Source organism: Leptosomus discolor, chromosome 14 (assembly GCF_034619465.1).
Source record: "Leptosomus discolor isolate bLepDis1 chromosome 14, bLepDis1.hap2, whole genome shotgun sequence".
Taxonomy (NCBI): domain Eukaryota; kingdom Metazoa; phylum Chordata; class Aves; order Leptosomiformes; family Leptosomidae; genus Leptosomus; species Leptosomus discolor.
Window position 1 is genome coordinate 15685024 of NC_141404.1, and position 22947 is coordinate 15707970.

General features: G+C 46.4%; 1 protein-coding gene across 1 annotated transcript; it reads right to left on the reverse strand.

Annotated features, from left to right (window-relative positions):
* Nucleotides 1-22593, reverse strand: SLX4 (SLX4 structure-specific endonuclease subunit). Its single transcript, XM_086473166.1, has 14 exons — nucleotides 22224-22593; nucleotides 20803-21066; nucleotides 19838-20012; nucleotides 17982-18197; nucleotides 16784-16998; nucleotides 15357-15670; nucleotides 13602-13893; nucleotides 12151-12239; nucleotides 8944-9090; nucleotides 7033-7202; nucleotides 3728-6189; nucleotides 2816-2918; nucleotides 2101-2583; nucleotides 1-1469 (listed from the first exon to the last, which is right to left on the reverse strand). Exons 1-14 carry the CDS (start codon nucleotides 22591-22593, stop codon nucleotides 1133-1135), a joined length of 5637 nt encoding a protein of 1878 aa, XP_086329292.1. The 3' UTR covers nucleotides 1-1132.
* Between the last annotated feature and the right edge of the window lie 354 nt (nucleotides 22594-22947).

The following is a 22947-nucleotide window of genomic DNA, read 5'->3' on the forward strand; positions in this document are numbered from 1 at the left end:
AACCCGGCTCCTTTTTTTGAAGTGTATTGTTTAGTGAGACCCTTTGCAGACTCAGAACTACCAGAACAGACTAAAGTCAGAAGATGTTGTGAAAGTAAACACATAAAAGATGACAATTTAGGGTCCAAGACTTCCCCGGGAGTCCCAGACAGTTTAGAATCTAAGATCAGTCTAGTTTGGAAATGAGACTGGCTTTAGAACAGGATGTAAGAAGTGCTGAAGAGATCCAGTGGTCACTATAATACTGTCTTAAAAACATCTCTGTCGAGGACAGACTCAAGCTGCACTGACGACGTGAAATGGCACTCCGAAAATGGAGCGGACGGTATCTTTAACACCGATCCAGCAGGCAGTGAACATACACAGCCGAATATTCAAATCTGAAGGGCTTCTGCAAGACATTTGGTGTCAGAGGGCACTTTCGGGAGCCATCACAAAGAGACTACAAAAACACCTCCGCTGTTTTGCAGCCATTTAAGAAACACAGATACAGGAGTTTTACCAGAGATTCCAAACTGAACCAAGGAGAGAAGAAAGGCATTGTATTTTCCACAGTGCTGCCTGCCTTAACAATCAGCAGGTCAAATCATATGCTGAAGAAATGAAGATGGAAGTCACTGGGCTCTAAACACTCAGTGCTTTACACAGGGGAGAGGGACCAGTTTCTTCCAGGCAGGTTATTCTGCTGAATACTGGAACTTAAAGGGTGAAGCATTTCACAGCCCAAGGCCAGGGAAAAGGTCTTGGCAAGTGTCACTGGGGGAAGCACCTGCCTTTAGAAGCACCACCATGAACAAGAGCTGGGGGGACCTAAAACCTACTAGAAAAATGGAAAAAAAAGAAAAGGGACAGGAGGAAAACTGGGGTGGGGGGAGAAAGAGGCTCCAGGTGACCAGCGTGCTGAAGGCAGCACAGCGACGGGACGAGTTTGTGCAATTCGGAGCAGAGGGCTGGCAAGGGGAGCTCAGTTCAGACCCACTCTCCAGCATGTCATCTGGACAGCAGGCCACAAGGAGGAGCAGTGCACCCACCGATCACAGCACCACTGCTTAGCACCAGCCGGCATTGGGTTTCCAGCTTATCAGGAAGGCCTCCATGTACAAAATTTTCAGGATGGAGGAGTGGGTTCCATTCAGTATCGTCTCCTCTGTTTTTTGTTCCCCTTTGTTTTCTGTTCCTTCTCTTTCCGGGCTCCAGCCGTGGTAAATGTGATACAGTGAGCATCTAAAAAGTCCAGCAGCTTTGCCTTGGAAATTTTAATGCCGTTCTGTTTCAGCTCTATGTGCAGATCAGCCAGCTCAATTGGCTCATAAAAGAGAATCCTGCGGTACAGGGCTGTGTTTGAGCGGATGTAGCACCTTACTGCCTCCAGCTTTTCTTCTTCTCGAGCTGCTGCCTGAGATGCTGGAAGCTCCTCTCCATCCTCCTCAGATGCAAAAGCACAGGCTTCAAATCCATTCATGAAAGAACTAAAAGCGAGATCAAGTAGACCAGAGATCAAGGAAAGAGCAGGCCATCAAGGACAGGACCAGAGCTCCCCAAATCCCTGGTGGCCAGCCCCTGGGACTACCTGCTATAGGATCACAGACTTCCCAATACCAGCACCCACAAAATGAGTGCAGCAGAAAATGGCACATCCTTGGCAGACTTCCCCATCACAGCCATGACAGCGCTGGTCCTGCTCACCCAGCCCCAGAGCTGCCTGGCACTCCTTGCTCCTGACCCATAGCACCTACTGCGGCCATACTGTGGCAGCCTCTGCCGAGCAGGGCTGTGCCATCCTCTCCCTACTCTAGCTGCAAGTTCTCAGTCAACATGGAGTGCTCCTTGTCACTTCGACTTGCAGAGACCAGGCACGCCAGATTTGGGCCTTGCCCACATGCAGCCACAAGCACTTCTGTGTTCGGAGAATAGCTCACTGGGAATTAGACTAACAAAAACAAAGCCTATTTCTTTTGTAGGAGTGTGCTGACCTTCAAATGACACGCCCAAGGAGGTGGTAGGGCTGCTGCAGACCACATGGACACTCACCTCTGTTTGCCACACTCCTGGCTCATCTCTGCACCATGGACTGTTTCGTCTAGTCTTTAGTTGCCTTACCTCTGTGAACCAAAAGAGATGTCGCTTCCATCCCCCAAAGAAACTGCAGACTGCTGAGACGCTGAGAGCATTGGTTCCTCACCATCAGCTGGCAGAGACCATCTCTCTGGAGACACAGATGACCTTTTCTGCTCTTTGGCTCCTTCTGGGTGATGTGTCACTTTAGTTCTCTCCTTGGGTGCTGCACAGCCTGTTTCACAGGATCCAACAAGGTCGTCATCAGCCCCCTGCCCAGGGAGCACTGAAGAAGCCGTAGCAACCTGCTTCCTTTTGCCCCCCGCCCTCGAGGCACTGGCACGCTTTCCACCTGCGGTCTGGGCTGCCTTTGACTGCCTAGAGCGTTTGGCCGGGGACTTCTGCAGGGGAGGCTGGGAAGATGGGATTTCATCCTCAAAGTCAGAGTCCACATCCTGGTGAGTATACTGGAATATCTCCTTCAGCTTCAACACCATCTGGCGTTTTGGGAGAGCACGAACTCCAAATCTGAAAGAGAAAGGTGGGAGCTTCAGTTAAGATAGTGCTGCACCTTCCACTGTCACAGCTCAGGAAAAGCCTCAGGCCAGGAAGCCCAGTGGTCAGCTGGAAAAGTGTGACATGACCTCAAAAAACACTGACTGGAGCTTCACCATGGTTTCAACCCCAGGAGCTTTCTTTCACGCTACCTGCCAGCAAGTTTCTGCTCATCAAGAGATGTACTCGCAGAGGCAATGCTAACCTGCTCAACTCCTTCTTCAGCTGTGGGGTCTCCATGATGGAGTAAGCTGGCATTGGTGTCACTGGAGTGCTGGGAGGCTTGTTGTTCTCCTGATGGGAAGGTTCTGCAGCAGAATGAAATTACCACAATCAGAATTAGTACAGAAAGGACTTAAAATGGCTGGTATCTTCCTCTTTTAGTGGCAGATATTGTAATAGTATATAATAATTGTTTAAGTAGCACCACTTTCCTACAAGCTCTTTTAATTGTATTTAGTGAGACACTACGAGATCGATTACTGGTCTTAGATGGAAGGAACCATGCAAGGATATGTGCCAGGCACGCGGAGGTCTGCTGCAAGGGCCCAGCACCAGCCAGCTGAAGGCAGCACAAGACAGCAGCACACCAGCAGAGCTTTGCAGGAAAGCACGTGTGGAGCCTACCCACGGGCAGGGACAGGCACCCAGCCCCAGCCGGCTGTGCTCGCACCACTGTGTAGCTTACCTGATGTCCTCGAGTACGTTAGCACAAGCATCACTTCGGGAATGCGTGCAAAGCAAGACTGTACAGAGCACCCAATACTACAGGGAACAAATAGCCACTGGCATGCAAGCTGAAGGCTGTTTTTGTGTTCTGTTTTGGTTAGGTTTTTTCCCTCCAGGCACCCATAGCTTCCACAAGGAGTACCATCGCTATCAAAGAGCCGGTGTGAATGAAATACAAGCGGCTATGCTCCAGGAATCCCACATTTTGATATGCTCTCTCCCACATCAGATGACTGCACCTTCTTTGTGCCTGGCCCTGACAACTACTTCAGATCAGAAGGACAAAAGACCCTTTCAGTGGATCAAGTGAACCACAGGTGAGATGACCACTTAAAATGAAAACAATTTAACCTAGTCCAATAAATTTAGTATCAATACAAGCTCTCACCAGGAGTCTTTACAGGACCTGTCCGACAGGCAGCTGCTGCAGCTGACAACCTCCGAGACAGAGGAAGCATCTCTGGAGATTCAGCTTCCTCTTCTCCATTCCAGTCATCCCAGATTTTGGAGTTCAGGTAACTTGGCCGACCGCCCGCTGATGAACATGCCTCAATAGGACTCTTTTCAAGACAGAGCAAAGCTGTTCTTCTGCCAACAGGACTTCCTCGAAGAGGGGTACTGCCCTTAATCTCCTGCACGTGGATTGGGCTCTCCCACTGGTCATGCCAAGAGCCCGGTCTGGGGCTGCTGGCAGCGTTGGTCTTCGCACTGCTGACCTGGTTGGAGTCCTGGCTGTTAGCTCTGACTGGTGACAGATAGTCAACATACCAGCAGTCATCAACAGGGAGTGGGGGCTCGTCACAAAGCAAGACACTGCTACTCAAGGAAGGCAGACTTACTTCCTTTTCACTGTCCTCTACCTCAACCACACTGATAATTGTTTTATCTTCCAATGACTGCTCATGGCACGGAGGCACAGGTTTGGACAGAAATGAGATCTTGGCACCTTTGCTTTTTATGTTGGTGTGGTCAGGGGAGAGGAGAACTGGATCCGCTGAAGAAACTGGTGGGGAGTTCTTGGAAAATGATCCTGCTGCTGGGCTGCTGGAAGGGCTCTTTTCACTGACTGAGTTCTCCATAGGCAAATGTTCATCTGACAATGTTGTTTCACAAACTTTTATATAATTTCCAGTGATTTCATGGTTACTATTACCTGCTGCTAAGTTCTTTGTCCTAAGTTTAGATCCTGGACTCTTTAAAGAATTAATACTTGTGACCTGAGTCTGCGTTGAGAAACTTTTGGTTTTGCTCAGAACCGGTGTGTCTGGCACTAGCCAGGAGCTGTCTGCACCTGAAGACATTTCATGACTGAGCCTTTTTTCAGGGCTCAGGTTTGGACTCTGTTTGCTCTCTGTACAAGCATCTATTTGTCTGCCAAGAGGCAATTTGGTGGACATTTTCACATCATTACTTATATGCACTTTATCTGTAATGCCACATGAGACATGGGTTGATCTCTCCTCTGTTTCAGCGACTGATGAGTTATGTTCAGGTTTTGGTATCTCAGAACCTCGTTCTATGTTTGTACACTGCAGCTGCCCAGGGATTTCCATTTTCTTCAGAGGAGAGCCTGACTCTGGCGACTTCTCGTCTTGTTGTAACTCCATTTCATCATCAGAAGATACAACGATAACATCACCCTCCTTCTTCCCCTGGGCTGCGGCATCCTGAGTTCTGGTGACCAGCGATGACAACGCTGGGACATACATATTCTTGCTTAAATCAACGCAGGGAGGGTCTGCTGGAGAAACTGTATTCTTGTTTCTTGATGCAGTATCCAGCTCGTTGGCTTTCCGAAAGTGTATTTCATCAGATGGAAATGATTTTTCCTTTTTATTTTGCTGTGCTGTTGACACATGTTCTCTAGCAAACATTCTCTCTGATTTTGGAGATGCAGGTGAAGAGCCAACAGCAGGAAAAAGGGGCACGTAAGGTTTGGGAGGAAGACTTCCACAAAAACCGTTCCTACGTGGAGAGAGGTCTTTTTGTGACTTGCTGTACGGAAGTGAATCATTAACATCAACATGTTTTTCACTAGGAGCCTTTCCTGATTCTTTGGTAACTTCTTCCACTGGGGAAGGCTCACGGTAATCTCCCTGAGTTGCAGAAAACAAGCGTTCATAACTTTCATTTATATTAGTATCATCATGGAAGCTGGGAAACTGTTTTTCACAGTGATCTGCCTCGTCATGTGAGACCTGAGATGCCTTGGAATCCTTCAGACCTTCACATCTCCTAACAGTCTCTCCTTCATTAGTGGTGGCACCATGGGATGCTACGTCCCATTTTTGAGGTTCACTGTGGTGAGGCACAAAAGTGGTCTGTGGATCATTCATGCTCTTGCGCCTATTTATATTCTGCATTTTCTCTTCTTGTGCAGACAAGTCACATTTAGATCTTTCCACATCGTTGTCATCCCTCAAATCTTTGAAGCTCTTACTTATTGAAGCAGATTCAGATCTCTCCAACTCTTCCTCCTCGGTTTGCTGGTTTATACCTTGGGCTGCCTCAGTATCACTGCAGATGCTGCAGTCTGTTCCCTCGCTCACCTCTGTTTTACCTTGAACCATCCTTCTCTGAGTTGCAGCAAACTCATAGATTTCCTCCAGCTCCTGTTCACCCACCCCATTTTCATCTTCCTTCTGGCATTCAGGGTTCAGCATAGCTACTTCTTCCTCATCTTCACCCACCCACACAGACTTCAAGAGATCTTGGAAGTTCTCAGCTCTGTCCTCACAATCTTCATCATCCCTCACAGAGATAAGATCATCTTCTGAATCCACTCCAGAAGATACCTGACTCTCTCCAGTGTTGTTTTCACACTTTGCCATCAGTTCCCTCACACCAAACCTGCAAGGATATAACAGTAACGTTATTATTTTCCTCCTCCAGTATTTCTTCACCATTTGGCTGCCTGATCACTCTTGTGAGCCTCGCAAAGCATTTGCATGAGGATGCTGGTTTCCTAAGATGTACAAGATCCAGTATACTCCTAAAATTTGGAATTCCCTTTTCCAGGTGTCACATGAAAGCACCAGGCTCACTCTTCCTTTTTTATGTTTGAGACTGAATAGCTATATGACTGCACTAAAACCCCTTTGCCATCTGCACTGGTGAGAGCCCTATGGAATGGCTGGGGCTGGATAACGTCTGTCATATGCAAGCTTCATGGCTTTTTGGAGTGACAGGGCACCTCTGTACATACATTTTGGCAAGACCCAAACATCTTCCCCCTGTATCTCAGCAACTGCTCGTATTTCAAGCTCTTTACTTAGCACACGCCTGGGATCACGACCAAGAGTATGGCTGTGTACAGTAGAGTTCTAAGCATTCAACACATTCTGCAAGTGTTGTTCAGATTAAGTGCATCGCTAGTGCAATGCTTTGAGAATCACATATAAAAGATATGCTCACCATCGTCAACATCTGCTGTCAATAAATGTCCTGAGACAAAACTCTTGGCAAACGTCTGCTGAGCAGACACTGTACACAGAAAATCTCACACACATACAACCCGAAGAGAGACTCATGGAAAAAATGGGGGTAGGATGTTCTTATGTGCAAGTTTCATTTAAGATGTAAGCAGAGGACTATGGAATTTGTAAGCCACTAAAACTGCAACAGAAGGTATCAGGTTGGGGTCTGTGTGGCTGAAAGCATGAGGGGGATCCAAAACATGCTCACGAAACAAACCTGGCAGCCAGAGCCCCGACCTGGGGCAGCAGCCCAGCAGGCACATCAGCATCAGCAGCATAAAGGTACCGCAGGAATGCAGACACTGCCTCTCCCGTCACATCACTCAGCAGCACACGGCGTGTCTGCGCATTCCCATCCTCCTCCACTAAGAACCCTTGGCTGTGAACCTGGGGTAAGAAGAAAGTAAACAAAGTCCATTCGCTAGTAAAGGAACAGCAACACCAACGTTCTTGTCCCTGTCAGCTTACTCCTGTCATTTGCCAAAGTCTTACTCCGGGACCAGGACCTGATGCCTCAGAGGGAAGCTACGATGACCAGTTATGCAGAGCTTCATACGGAACAGGCCATTTCCTTCCCGACCCTACAGCTGTTAGCTTCGGTAAAGTTTAACTACTCATTTTAGTCACACATATAAAAGATGGTCTTAAGAGTTCTCCAGTTAAGTTTTGGAATCAAATTACTTCCCAGAGCACAATTTCCAGAGTTATCTACACTTCCCTACAAGCGAGCTTCCTCTGATCTGTTTTGAATTTACCTACCCTTGATGCACTGCCAACATTCCAGTTTTCCTGGTGTCTCACAGGAAAAGAGGCAACATACAAAATACTACTCCACTGAATCCAACCATTATCTGTGTGGGTCCAACTTGATCTCAGCTTTTGGTGAACATGCATCTCCAGTTCAGCAAGGTCTCACTCCCCTTGCAGCCAAATCACGTACTGTGCTACCTGAAACTCTCTCCAAAGTCAGGGGACGCCATGCAACAGAAAACACGAGCTCTGAAGTCATCTCTGATTAATTACTGTCTCCTTGTTACCTAAAATCTTCAACAAAGAGCACTCCCTCACCTAGACAGAAACTAAACATGAAATGCTGCACTGCAGGCAGGGACTTACAAGAAAACAACCCTCTGCAGGCATAAAAAATACAGCATAGGACATATTCTGTCCACACAAATGATTCCTGGCCATGAAAGCAGTGGATGGGAATGCTGAAGCCAGACAGAGTTGCAGGGAAATAATAAGAGAACATGGCTAACCCAATAGGTTTAAAGTCCTTTCGTTTGTGGGCATATGCACATTTGCTAATAGTTGTGAAGATCCCTCAAAAAATCGACACTAAGACTGCTGTATGGCATATCCGGACTTGCTTCCCCTGCCCAAACATTCATGGACCCCTTAGAAATGGCCTGAGGCACCTTGGATGGAAACTACTGCCAACAAGCATGAGGATAAAACTAAACTTTCCAAAAGGGCAGCTTTAAAGAAAGCTCTCTTTGTCGAGAGTATGGACCAGTACGGACTGGTGGCAGCTCTGTCAAAGAGCAGAGTTCAAATGTTAGGCTCAGAGCCTTTCACTGTCCTGACAGGAGGATGCATAGGAGCAGGCTGGGAACTATTCAACCCAAAATACTTTGGGGAACATGAAAACTACTTCATTAGCCTTGCAAAAAGCACAGTTCAGTGCAGCTACCTCCAAAGCAACTGTGAGGGTGACAAAACCTCTGTGTAGGTTATTTTAAAGGACTTTCCAGAATCCTTCTTCTCCATACTCAAGCTTCCCAGCCTGGGTGACAGGCAGGACACACCAAGACAGAGACGGCAGTCTGCACTTGCACAGGTACAAAAATTCAAGGGCAAAAAAGCACTTAGGAAGCTTCCTCTGCTCATGGGCAGAATGCAAGGAAGGATCCTTGCCTCCCCACAGTCTCTCCAGATAAAGTACCACGTTTTCCGCCATTTTGTCAGGATTCTGGTTTCCTAAGCTGAAAAACCACTGCAGGTCCAGAGGCGCTCGCCATTAGGCCCAGCAGCACTCTGTGCCGATGCTGTTGCACAAACTGATTGTAGGTGGCGGCAGTTCGGGCTTTCCTGAAGCAGAGGGGGAAAGTATGTCAGCAGTACTTACAAGCTGAATGGCCTGGGGACACCGTGCGTACAACACAAACATGTGGGCATAAAGGACTTCCCCACAGTCCACCTGGAACTGGACATCACTTAAGTGGGGGTTGTTGACCATCGCACTGAAATCTTCAGCCAGCAACCTGAGAGAGGACTAGAACACAGAAAGAACACAAAGACAGAAGTTACGTTACAGCTGTCAAACATTTTGCTGAAAAACAAGAAGGGATTAACCCAGTCTGGACACACTGCTTTTGCCTCCTTAGTATAATCATCAGCTTTATCAACTTCAGGTCTTCCATATGACAGATTAGCAGACAAGTCTAACAGACATTTCTGGCTTTGTTTTCCTCCACTTTTTCACAGCCTGGCAACTGTAAAGAAAGGGCAGTCGTGTTGTATTCTATTGTGCTTGTTCTGCCTTGTATTACAGCACATTATCACCCTCAGATCTTCACCACACCATTTCCTGATGCGGTCTAGCCACTGCCTACAGCTGGCCTCTTGATCTACTGCCTTCCACCACATTTTTAGGAAACTGTAATTTCCACTCTGATGGACTTGAACTCAATTCACTATAATTAGAGTAAGAGGAAAGAGGATGACTCAGGGATGGGGTAATGAACCTTTCTTCTCTTGTTCACTGTCTGGCAATGACAGCCAAGAAGAGCAGCTCTGCGACAGGGGCCCACATAGAATGAAACTAAAGGAGGTGCCTAGTTCAAAGGAACTTACATGCTTGTTACTGCAACCCCTTTTGAAAATTCCTCTCAAGTGATAAAAAAGGATATAATTTCTATTATCATTCAGGAACCCCTTGCTTGAATTTTGGGGAAGGCTTGTTGGCTGAGCTACCTGTGACTGGTTACTGGTGATGGTAAGGTCAGGCCTGGGGCATACTGCCAAAGACAGCAATGATGAACGCTCTGTTCTGCTCTAGAGCTGCTCCCAGTACGAACCCACCCCAGCAGTCTTCTAAAGACTCAGATCCCTCTAGGCAAGTGTTGTGGCTCTCGAGGTGGCCAGAGCTTCAGGGGAGTGTGAAACACCCTCAGCTCGTGGTTGAGGGGCTGTCTGATTGTAAGCGGAAACCAGTTTATAGTTAACACACTGATCATTGACCTTGAGCTTTTCAAACCTACTGCAGAGTTCAGGAACAGCAAGTTTTATTCCAGTGAACATCTGCATGAGATGCAGTTCCACCTGGAACAACACAGCTCTTTATTTTATTAGCAGGTTTCTACATTAGCAGTAGACTGTGGAAACCCAACCTTTCTACTTGCTCCAGCATGTGTTTGCAGGCAGCCAACACTAATTAGCACCAAAACAGCAGCACACACCAGACTACTTCTTCCAGGCCTTCATAGGTGGGCTAGAGAAGATTCTGCATGCTGTGGCAGTGGTGTGGACTGATCTCCAAGGGGAAGACAGGAAGCTCAGTCTGGAAACTAATCTGATGTTCCTTGCTTTCTTATTCTTGGCAGGTAGGATACCTGCAAGACAGTACCTCAGGAAGCCAGCAAACACAGACTCCTGATGCTACGTTCCAGGCAGCAAGCCCAGAACAGCTTTCCTGCTGATGCTAAAATTATGAATCAGGACTGGGGAAATTAAATAAGGCTCGAAACCTCCTGGCTGCACCAAAAGCAAACAGACTGGTCTGAAGACAGCCCTGACTGGGCACGTGCTCCTGTCGGAGGACACACCACAACACTCTCCCCTACAGAGGAGGCCAGCTACACTGGACCCCACAGACGTGACAAGGGTCTTAAGCATGGGTGGGGGGATGTGTTACCAACGCAATGGGCATATTTGCTCTACATGGTTACGCTTGGTCTGTGCTCATCTAAAGCACAAATCTATCCCACTGACAACCCAACTCTTCAGCAACACTTCATTTGCTCAGGAAAACTATCACGGAATCAAACTAAATCTGAAAAGACTATCATACTGGTTTTGCTGGTAGCAACTGAGTTTCAACCAATCAGTTTCTGTATTGCTAAAAGCCACTGGTTTAAGAGACGCAAAAGCTTATAAAACAGGATGTTTTTTCCTGTTAAGGATTTATTTTTTTAATACCCCCAAAGAATATCTAGAGTTTCTGTAACAACTAGCTGGGATGCTCAAGTTTAGTAGATTCCCACCTCACAGAACTGTCTCCTTTTAGAAGCCTCTTCATTCTATTAGCACAATATGAAAGTGCTCTCTCAAGGCACCAAAATTTACCTGGCATCAAAAGGTACTAGCTTTAATGGCATGATTGTTTATTATCAAACCAAAGATAAGAAGTTTCACCAGATAAAGTGGATGACCCTGGTAAGAAGACAAATTAGGGTTTTTTTCTATGCACTTCAGTTGAAGAAAATTGATTATACATCCATGGGGGATTACATATCCACTAGTGCACCCGGGGTAAGATGTGATCTACAGAACACTAATGGCTTGATAAAAAAAATCATCTGTGACTTACTAGCCTGTGTTCTTCACCTAGGCCCCACAGAGAGCACACTGATTTTCAAGCTAGATCCTCTGGTACGTGTTACCACAATTGAGGATTTTCTATACTAAATCTTTTAAGAGCTCACACTAGCAGGAAAAAAATGCTCGTCTTCCACGGACCTCACAGCATTCCACATCATCTATCAGGCTTTTATGCCAGATGAGAGAATTCAGTGTGAGTCAGCCAGTCCTCACAAGAATTCTCTCTTCCACTTCAAGGCATGGTGTGGAGAGGAAGGTGACAGAGGAGGGCCAGCTCCATTCAGAACCACCCAAAGTAGCTGGGTGTGTGAGCCTGGAGGAAGCACCAGCCAGCTTTCTCTCGGATAGCCTGGGCACTAAAGCCTAATGTGGTGCAGCTGCATCCCTAGTTCCTACCCCCAAATACTCTTAGTGCCATGACATAACTCTTTAACGTGGTTCTCTTTATATAAACTATGCACAGACTGGCCTGATGTTACCTGTCATTTTAAATCATCTCTCTCATCAGGTAGGACAAGTAGTGAAGAATCCACAGGCCTGCTGGCAGGCATCAATGAAATACCACCACATGTCCTGATCCCACCTGTGCCTGTGATGATTCCTGAGTGCCTGGGAACCTTAGGCACGTCTTTGGGAAATAGTCGATACTTCTATGAATCGCACAAATGCAATAGCTTCCTTTTTTACAGTGATAAACAAATACAAAAAACGTGGAAAAAAGGATTGTCCTTACTCTTTTACAGGTGCTTGTCAGGAGGCTCTTCTCTTTGGATGGGGGCACAAAGCCACTATGTGGAGTAGTACTGGAAGTCAGTTCTTTTCCTCAAAGAAGAAAATGCACATCACCAATCACACAGAGCAGAGTGATGTAAGAACTCCTAACAGAATCCTTGCCATGACAGCTCCCCGAGACGGCTGCCATAACCAGCCTGACTGAGCTGAAGGCTCAGCCTCTCCCTCAGGCCTTTATTGGAGAGTTTGGCTCTGGGCTGTGACAGGCTGCGGGTACTCGAGTACCATTCAGCCAGGAGCAGCACCAATCTACTGCAGAGATGTGTGTGCCATAATCATCCAGATGGAGAAACTGCGGAGTGCAGCATGCTTCTTTGCTTTCAGGGCTCAGTTTTCCTCCAGTGGGAAAAAACCTACGACAGAGTGGGATGCAACACGCCACAGTCTCATCTTAGCAGACAGGCAGAATGTGTCTTGGATCCACATTTCAACCTAGACAAAACGCTGGGGGCCCTGGTGCTCAGAGGCAGCCAGTGAAACCAGTTTCACACAGCCTGAGCCCTGCGGTAGGGTGCAGAGCAACAAAAAGAATTAATGTCTTCAGAAATGGGTCCTGGTGCATTAGTGTCTGCAGTGTTTTTTCCCCACCTTGTCTCATTTACACATGCAACACACATTTATGTGTGGAAATGATTTCCCTCACCCAGGAAGCTACATCCCCACTGGAATCCCAGGAGTAGTTTCATAAGACCAGGAACCATTTGCTGCAGTTCAGTAGGGGAAGTGAGGAATATTATACCCAAGTGAAAATGCAGACAGGTGAACTTAGCAACCATGTTCTCTTTCACAGGCGAACAGGGGACACACATTCTGCTGAACAGCCAAGCAGTATTATGGGCTATCATTGGTGCAGTTGTGCACCACATGAAACTATGACTGGGGACATTAGAGAGCTGCCCACAGAGGAATTCTAGGTGGTTCTATTTTCAACCCCATACAGGTACAGATAAACTTCAGGTTTGTGTATTCAATGTACCAACATAAAATCATCTCTCTTGCACATCTCTCTCATCCAATTGTCTCAAGACCTGAAAAGACAATGCACACAACAGAAAGACTGTCCAAACAGCAGGGATGAGGATTTTGTCCCAGCTGTTGAGCATGTCCAGGCTCCCTCCTGGCAGAAAACACTTTGATACCTTTAAGGGAATTTAAAAATAAAATTTCTTATCTGCTGTCCAGTTCTCTTAAATTTAGGAATAATTTCAGAAACATCAGCTTGATTGTATCTAAAGCTTACTGCAGAAAAATGTCCCCCCAACAATATCACCTCTTGGATCAAGATCAACATCCTGTGGGTGCTGGCACGGCTCTCCTAACTTAGCACAGCCCAAGTTTGGCTCTGTGCAGCTGAAGGGCTGGGATAGGGCTCATAAAGCTGCCAGAACTTACCTGGCTGCTCCGCTGTCTGTACGTGGTCAACATCAAGGTTCCACTGTGTAAGGGTTAGTCCTTCCCTGGCCAACTCAACTAGGTCCTGTAGGGTCTGAACATCCTTCTGGCTGTGAGATAAGGACTGCCCATCTCCTTCAGGGCCTGACTTGGATTCATCAGAAGTTTGGCCTCCAACCTCTGCGCAAGTGGCCTCATGAGAACTGAGGTCAGGCTGAATTTGCTGGGATACTTTTGGCTCATCAGATCCCACCATGGCAGAGGATGGCAGAAGGTCCTCTGGCTTATGATTCTGATCAAGAGGAGGGAAAAAAAGACATCAATAAATTAGGTCTCGTTTTATGTATTTGCAGAGCTCAGAGTACAGTCTCTACTTCATACTTTTGAAACATCTAGTAAAGGATTGCAGAGCATTCCCCAGGTACATGGGCTTCTGAGGCAAAAGGTCTCTGCAGTTTTATGAAGGACTCTCCAGAGACAAGACAGCTCTGAACAGAAGAAGGAAAACTACAACAGAAAATGCAGAAAAGGTGGTTTCTCCAGGAGCATGTCTGTGCAGGCAATTGCCAAGCAGGGAGAAAGGATGGTGGAAATGCTCCCACTTCAACATCTAAATATTTCATTACAGCTGAGGTGCCTGGCAATAGTCACAGCTGAAGCTCTCCAGGTGCTTCTGTTCTGAAATGCTTTTGCAGTTACATGTAACTAAATCAAACTTTCACCTTGGAGCTGATATTTTCCAGGTTTGGTCTCTGTTTCCCAATAAAAATAGCTTTGTTTGTTTATTTCTAAGTAAAAATGGTTTAGCCATTTCTGTGAATGGAAAGAATCAGAGGGAAAACACACGCTTGCCATAATTTTAAAGGCCTTTCTACTTTCTATTTTTAAACTTCTCTGGCGGTTTTTGGCTTGAACAAAAGGTCAAAAATCTTCATAGGATGGAGTCCCTCCACTACAGCCCTAGCCTGCAATAAGCCAGTGAAAAACTCTGGGCTTTGACTAGGGAAGAAGTATTAAATAAAGCACCTATAGATGCACGGTAGTTTTTGAACAGAAGCACCAAACAACTCTTTAAGGAAAGAATAAGGGAAGGAAGAGAAGTGATATCCTTCTTCTCAGAGAGCAAGTATGTGGTAAGATGAGAGACTAAAAGAGCATTGAAAGATGCAGGAGATCTAGGTGAAAAACAGAATGAAACAGTGGAACTGAAAACTGGATCAAAGCTTATATGCACCAGGAAGCAGTGGGAAAGCCTGAAGTGCAAATGCTTCCCTTTACAACTCTAGGTGCTCCAACCTTCGCCGCCATGCAAGAAAACTATCAGTCTTTAGTTTAAACCTTTCACCCAGATCCTTGCTGAGTGGAGCACATGGGTGAAGCTCAGACTAGAACGAATCAGAGAAAAGCGCCAAGCAGGAAAATGAGTCAGGCTGCCGTAAACACGGACAAGCTAGTGGCAAAATGAGCAGCATGGGCTCCCCTTACTCATTACTCTCTGTTCCCGTCATTTTTATTTTCTGAAAGCTCAAGTAATGCCATGGTAACGTGAGCCTCAGTCTCCTCTCCAAAACAGAGGAATAAAAGTTCAAGACCATAAAACCTAAGTGTGTAAGACCAGGGGACAACAGGCACGAGCAGTGAGCGTGCAGAGGCAGGGGATCGCTCGTCCACATACCAAATGAGGAAACGGAAGGGTTACAGGGCGAGTGAACCAGGGCACACAAATATCAGAGCAAGGACAAAAGAGCATCCCACCTGCACAGGCTTCCAAGGTACAATTAGAGGGGTCAATGCAGGAGTGTAGAATGAGTCAGGGTCATAGGGTCCTGTCAGAGAACTGATATTCCATAAAAAGCGCTCCTCGGTTTTGGACAATGGCAAGAGCCAGGTTGCTTTCCCCGATTCATTCTCCAAAATCCTACTAGTGGGAAGCTGAGGGGTGGGAGGGAATTCCACCTCTTCTGCAAGCAGCATAGCTACTCGCTCTTCGATCCTTTTGCGGGCCTTCTCCGGGTCCTGAAGCAGTAATGGTGGAGTTGCAGTTGGGCCTCTTTTACGACGTTTTTTCTCTTTAAAAAGGAAAGGAAGAGGAACCCAAATAAATAAACAGCTGAACACATAAGGCAGAGGAGCTCAACATGCCAGCTCCTTCAAGTGCTGCAGTCAGTGATGACCAAAAGGCAGCTACAAGCTGAGCACAACTCTTAAGATTTCCGCAGGTAGTCCGAAGCTTCACATCACCCTTACAGGAGAAATGAACTCCAGGAAAGACTGACTCCTGCTCGCACTGCTCTGCTGCCTGTTGGAAGCTGTCACATCTCTAAAAAATCTGATTGTTATGGAAGCAGCTGATACCCATGCAGCCTACCTCCCAGATGCATGAAATGGTGCCTGTATGGCAGTGCTACACATAAAAAGGGAGAGAAAAGTGCCAACAAATCCATGAAGGACTCCTTTTCTTGTGTACTGGTCACTGATAATACCAAACCATAGCTCTCACACAAACACTGAGCAGATTTCATTTGGAAATCCTGCGTCTTACTACCTTTGCCTTACTAATGCCCAACCCCAAACCCAGCGGGGAGTACTTTTTGGCAGGAGGAGACCTGAGCACGGTCATCAAGAGTGAAGTCCCTCTACACAGCATTTAACACTCTCCCCTGGCAGCTGTTGTCCCTTTTAAATCTTTCTGCACACTGAAATAAATAGCAAAGCACGTGCTCAACAGCATGTAGTATACATATATGTCCACTACAGAAAGAAAACAGAGATAAGAGATAAGGCTGAAAAAGCTGCATTAATCCAGGTTGCAGCAGGATGAAGAGGAAAAAATCTAATGCAGGAGAAACAACAATAATCTTTTCATGTTATTTCTTTTCACTTCCACAGTTTACAAAACCCAACAGCTTATCTTAAGAATATTTTACAGATCCAAACCAATCAATCAGTGAAAAAAAGCATGAGATTCTTAAGGGATTTCACTAAAACCCACGGACATCCTGCAGCCTTTCTTGACTGTGTGTGGATACTGCATATTGTTGAAGCTCTGACAGCTTAAATAAACCAGAAACAGGGCTGTCATCCCTCCTATACCCAACAGGAAAGTTTCAGTGAGAAGGAGGCTGTGTTACATTACTCCTCCAATAACACAGCCTTTGACACTAACTTGCTTTAACACATACCTGATCCTGGCTTCCATTTGATTGGAAAAGCAGCCACTGGTTTCACATTTGTAACTGATTTTGCTTGTTCCTGCTTTTCTTGCTCCAACAGAGAGCGTGACATTGCCATAGCAACCAGCAAATCTTCATCCTTAGTCTCCATTTTGGCCCTCTTCTGCATTTTCTTTGAGTCCTCTTTGGAGGAGCCTTTTCGCTTTGACCTGCTTGGTTGATTGCTGAAATACAAGAATGCAGCAGGAAGCCCAAGTTAATGTAACTGGATCAGAGACAAGAAACACTGAGCACTCCAGACCAGCTGCTCTACTTGCTCAGAGAGATTCCCGTACCAAGGATAATGAAAAACTACTCAGTACCTTCTTCCCTAGCAGAGAGCACAGGATTTCTTCTCATACATGGAATTTAGAGCAATTTAGAGAAAGTCTTATTTTGAAAAGGTAAGCACAAGACCACAGCACTGATGTAAGCACCTGCTATCTCTACCTTGAACGCTTTTTTTTGTACCAAAGGGGAAAAAAAATCAAGCTGAAGCAGGGCAAAAACAAGATCACCACAAAATGCTTTCCCACTCTTCTGCTTCCACAGGGAACAAGCAATGGTCCTTCCTCAGCACAAAGGGTCTTATGAGCCCTTCTACAAATTCAGTCAGGCACCACTTGCTGTGCTCTGAAGATTCTGCTCAAATCCAAGACAGCAGATGAAGCTCTGTACCAAGCACGTTTCAAAACATCCTGTCTGTTTCCTCTCTGGCTAGGGGTGTAAAGCACATATAGCCAGTACAGCCACAAGCCGAATAGCTGAGGCACTGGCACGACTCGGGAGAGACTGCACACTCGTACGATGTGGTTTGCTTTATAAGCTCAAACACACCATTCAGCTTTACTGCATAATTGCCTCACGGAGCCCAAATAATTCTGACAAGCTAGTGTAAGGTTATTTACTCCCCATTTTGCTCCTGCCTGCTGACTTTTAAAGTCATCCACCGCCTGACCACTCTTGAAGGAAAGCAAGATGATTTCTCCAACTACCTACCACGTTCTCCCCACAGGATACTGGGTCATGGCTCTACTAGACCTTCTTTGGACTTGGGGCCCACCCAGCATGCGAGTCTGCCTTGCTTCTACCACTCACCCCCAGGAGCACAGGTTCAATATCTCAGGCCAAAGAAAGTAACCAGCATTTTTTATTTTCACCAGCTTACCTGGGACACTGAAGAGGCGCATCACCAAGTGTGGACACCTGCAACTGCACCGCCTGAAGCAGCAGCTTAGGAGGAACATCCATCTCGACAGCACAGCGCTTCAAGTGACTGACTCGGCTCTGTGGGGTTTGGAACTGTTTCCCACAGATGGGACATTCAGGGACCAGTGGTTTGCTGGAGGATGACATCTGTGCTTCTTCCATCTCATCCAGACACCTGTGAGACAGTGGCAAAGCTTACCTCTGAAGACTTTAAAACTGTTCATGCTAAGATTCAAAACATATTAAAGGAAGCACAATCATCTCTAATATCTGTAACAGCCAATTACTAGCCCACCACTGTGAAGACTATGACATATAACAGCTACATGGAGATTATGGCCTCAGGTATATTAAAAACATGTTGCTCAAATGCAAGTGCAGGTAATAACTTCTTCAACTTCATCAAGTGTCCATCACCTAAATCTCTCCTTCTGCATCCATTCTAACATTCCAGCTAACTTTTAAACCACCGTAGGAAAAAAAGACTCACCTTACCAGAGAAATGGTAAGTCTTCCTCACCCAAAACATAACGACTTCCTGTCCTTCTTACTACTTTTATAGGCATGACCACAGGCAGCGTCAAGAACGCAAGAGCTTTCAAGTCAGCTATCTCCCTTGACAAGGACAGTGGTTTATGTCACAGAAAAGGGAGCAGCTGAAACTAACACCACACTCCAGAGTGCAGAACTTCTAATAATTTCTGGTAGGCCAAAGCTATGTAAAAAAATGTAATCATTCTTTTACTGTCCTCTGCAAAGAGATTCAGAGTGTGAAATCTGGGATCTGCAGTGTCTATTATAAAAATCACTCCCTGGTTAGGTAACGACACATACTACCTACACGCACAGGGCTGTGTTAAGAGATCATTCATCTGATTAGGACTGGTAATTACTAGTTTGCCACTGCATCGATCCATCTGTACCTCATGTGACGTAGACTACTGTTAAAAAATCCATCGCTAATAAAACCTTGTAATCTCATCACATGAGTACATGCTTAACAGTTCAGAAAGCAGATTTAACTTCCAAAAAGCATTTCTGACACACTGTCCCTGTTTAACAGCTTCTGTCCTCTCTAGCAGCAGTAAATATCTAAAGACAGAAACAGCAGTAACACCTCTAAAGCTGCAGGTGCAGACAACCCTAATGAATGTGAGCCACTCAATAACGTGATGTAGGACTGGACAAATTAAATCACTCTTGCCTTCTGAAAGTGCTCGAATTAAGAAATTAAAACCATTCAAATGTGCTGTTTCTGATAGTTTCTCAACAGAGAAGCACAGACTTTTAATTTACAAAGAGCTATCTGTACATAATACATTAACACTACTTGGTATTTACCACTGAGGAAGCCGTTAAATTAAGGGCACTAATTTCAATTTAGTCATCGTTCTGAACAGTATCACCTTTCCCTCAGCAAACAGCTCGGATACACAGCAACACACTACATGTCCTTAGATGAACAATTTTTAGCAAAATAGAGCAAACGTTACTTTGTTGGCTGAAATTGGTAATCTCAAAATCTGCAGTAGCAGCTCCTCGTTAACTTTGATAGCCCCTTTCCAACCGCAGCTCCTCTGCCGCACTACTGACGGAAGCAGCATTGGCCTTACCGCACACATGCGGAAGCCCTGCAGGGCAAGACAATCGGCCTCTGCTTTGAGATCAAATCCACTTGCTAATTCAAGCCATAAAGGTCAACACCACTCCGCAGATTCCCCTGCCACCACGCTCTTTAGTGGCTAAGCTGAGGGAGCAGCCTGCGAGGTGAAGGGGGAGAGGATGCGGAAAGGACAGATCACGCTGGTCTTTCACCTGTTAACGTGCTGCTCTCGTCGCGTCGTGTTCATGGCCGAGAGATCCTTCTGGCAGATCTGACAAAAAAACAAGCCTGCATCCTCCAGGCTCGCCAGGGCTTCCTCCTTGGTTTCCTGCTGAAGAGCCAAGGCCAGAGCACCGTCATGTTCCATGGATGGAAGATGGTGGGTATCTGGCAAAGAAGGGAGAGATGATCTAAGACAGAAAACTAAGAATCCTGCATGAAAGGCGTGGAGCCGTTACACTTGTCATTATTAGTTCATTAAACTAGACACATAAAACTTAATTGCAATCCTTCTGCATCTTCACACCTGACCTCTCACACGGGAACGTACAAACTGTGCTCTTTAAATGCCACAGGACTGCGCTAGCCGAGGAGCAGGAGGTGGCAATTTGTTCACATGTCAGAGCCAAACAAAGGGCAAGCGTCAGCTAAAGTTTCTGGGGAGAACATGGGATCTTATACATGACATATTAAAACACAGAACCAACAGGGCCTTGATTTATAAAGAACCAAACCAGAATAAAATTGCTGTGAATTCAATTCATCTGTACAGAACATACTACCTCATAGAGTGCTTGGAGACCTACCAAAGATGGGGGCTACCCAAGAGCCCTATTTACCTAACAGCTACCTAACACTGTCCCAAGGGAAGGATGACAAAGGCCACTGATCCTGCTGGAATTTCAACCTGTTTCCAAGAAGACAGTTATCCCTCCGGAATCTAACACGAGGTTAATCCAGCCTTAAAGAAGAGCTGGGAGAAAAGTACGGATAGTCCTTTAACAATAGAGAAAGCAAGTTTTCTCAGCAATCTGGAGTGATTTACTCAGTGCTGCACACTGAGCCACGAGGCTAGCCGGGAACAAAGCCCAGGAATCTGGACTGCTGCTCACGCCACTGTTCTCCCCAGCCCACGGCACTCTTTCTGCACGTACAAGAGCTAACAGGAGAAACGTACCATTCTCTGGTGGGTTCTGCTCCTGGCTTTCGTCAGGGAAATCCCCGCTGGCTACAGGCTTTGGCAAACTATCGTCTGTGCTGTGTTTTAGCTGCTCAGGCGCCACTCTCTTGAACTGCTGCATTCTCTCCACTACCAGCTCTGCTACCCGCACCTTTGACCCTGCGAGCGGCGGTATCTTTGAGGTGGGTGAAGAACAGGTCCCTGGCTGTGTAGCAGGATGGAAGGATAAGGTAGTCTGGGAACAGCCACTCAGAGTACTTACTAGAAGGGGAGAAAACACCAGAGCTTTACCAGTCAGTTTTAAACACATAGCTGGGCTGCCCAGGGAGCTGCTGGGAAGCCTTCCCCAACAGCAGCCTAAGCCAGGCTCCGTTTTGCAACCGCCATTCTTGGAGGAAGAAGTGAACATTTAGCTATTACGTGACTTTATACTTCATAACCACAGTAACAGTATCAGGCTTCTGTGCTCCAGTGGGGTTTAGATATCTCTGTACCCCTTTTAGAGGAAAGAATATTAAGGGTGGTCTTGCCTGAAGGTCACCAGCAAGAACAAGCAAGGCAGCCCACTCTCCCCCACGTTCCCACCACAGAATGTCCCGTGGTTCCTGCTGTTCTTCACTCTGATCTCCAAACCCTATCCGTGGCTCAGACTTTCAGGCTCTGAGCTGAAGGAACCCGGAGTTCCCAAAGAGAGGTGGTAACAAGCAGGAGGCAGAGAGTATGCAGCATACTGCTGCTCTGCTTGAGGTATCCTGTGGATACGGGCAGCACACAAGATGGGACCAAAGATCTCGCCAGCCCAGTATCTTGTTTCTGAGTGCAGTCAGAAACATATACATAAGAAAGGGTGACCAGGACAGGACAGGTACAAAATGGTCCTTTTCCTGTCTGACCTTATTTATCAGTTTAAGGACTTCCTGCACTGGCGACTGCATTCTGGCCATCATGTTTAATAACCACCGAAGGACTAACCCTTTATGAATTAATCCAACACCTTTCTTAACTCATTCATATTTTTGGCCTTGATAACATCCAGTGGCAATATATTTCACCATATAACAATGTACTGGGTGAAAAAGCATCTCAACATATTCTAAGCTTGCGTCTAGATGATTTGAGGGTTTTTTCCTCAGTTCTGGTACTGCAAAAAACAGTGAATAATGACTTCCCAACACATCACTTTGTACCAAGGCTTCACCGTACTGAAGGACATCTTCTGCCTGCCTGTAGCACACTCCTAGGTTAAACCCCTAGATAAGCCTAAGTACCTAAGTGTAGGTGGAAACACAAGAGGCAAGCCTGCTTTGATCAGTGCTGCTATATGTCCCCTCCAGGTGAACTTCTGAAGAGCTCCACTGAACTACAGAGTCTTTTCAGTCCTAGCCTACATTCTGTTTGAAAGATTTCTGTTCACTCACCTGTCAGCATCCTCTGGCTACACTCACTGGCCACTGAACTCAGCTGGCTGGCAGGGAAGGGGTTTCTCTTTCCATCCTCTTGTGTAGCCTCACCACTACTACAGGCAACGGCGTCACCATCTTCTTTGTGCACCAATGTTTGTTCCTTTGGACCGAAATCTTGAAGCAAGTTTGTTTCCTTCACTGCTGGTAAGTGATGATGGTTTTGGCTCTTAGCAGCAGCTTTGCCTCTTTTTAATTTGCTTCTTGCTGCAGTGCTCATTGACCTGTTCTGAGCTCTCTTCACTGTCTCAGCACCCTCAGCCTTTTTCTTCGCTCCACCCAAAAGATTCGCCCACAACTCTTTAAAATCATTGTCCTGTTCATCCATTGGCCAGCGGGTTCTAGTAACACTGTGAGGACTGGAAGGCAGGGGGAGACACCAGAATCAGCTCAGGTTTCCATCATCCGTGACCTGCAATTATCACCAATTCCCTTCCCCCACCTCAGAGATCTCCGTTCTCCAGCCGTCAATGAGGTCACAGCCGTCAATGAGGTCAGAGTGGGCACTTCCGCGCTGTTCTGACAGTTCATTCTTCCCCACTTAATTCACAGCCATTTAGTAGAGCGCATTCTCTCTCCAAGGACCCCACTTGCTTTCACAAGCTGGTTCTTCAGAGGTCTCTAGACGATAAGCTAAGCACTTCAGTTTGTGTAGAGCATGTGTAGGATCTTCACGATATGC

Coding starts and splice junctions, on each gene's coding strand:
- SLX4 (XM_086473166.1), bottom strand. CDS start 22,593: ATGGATGAACAGGACAATGATTTTAAAGAGTTGTGGGCGAATCTTTTG. Junction 18,198..19,837: donor CGAGAGCAGCACGTTAACAG/GTGAAAGACCAG, acceptor ACTGTCTCACAG/GTGTCTGGATGAGATGGAAG. Junction 13,894..15,356: donor TACCTTGGAAGCCTGTGCAG/GTGGGATGCTCT, acceptor CCTCTTGATCAG/AATCATAAGCCAGAGGACCT.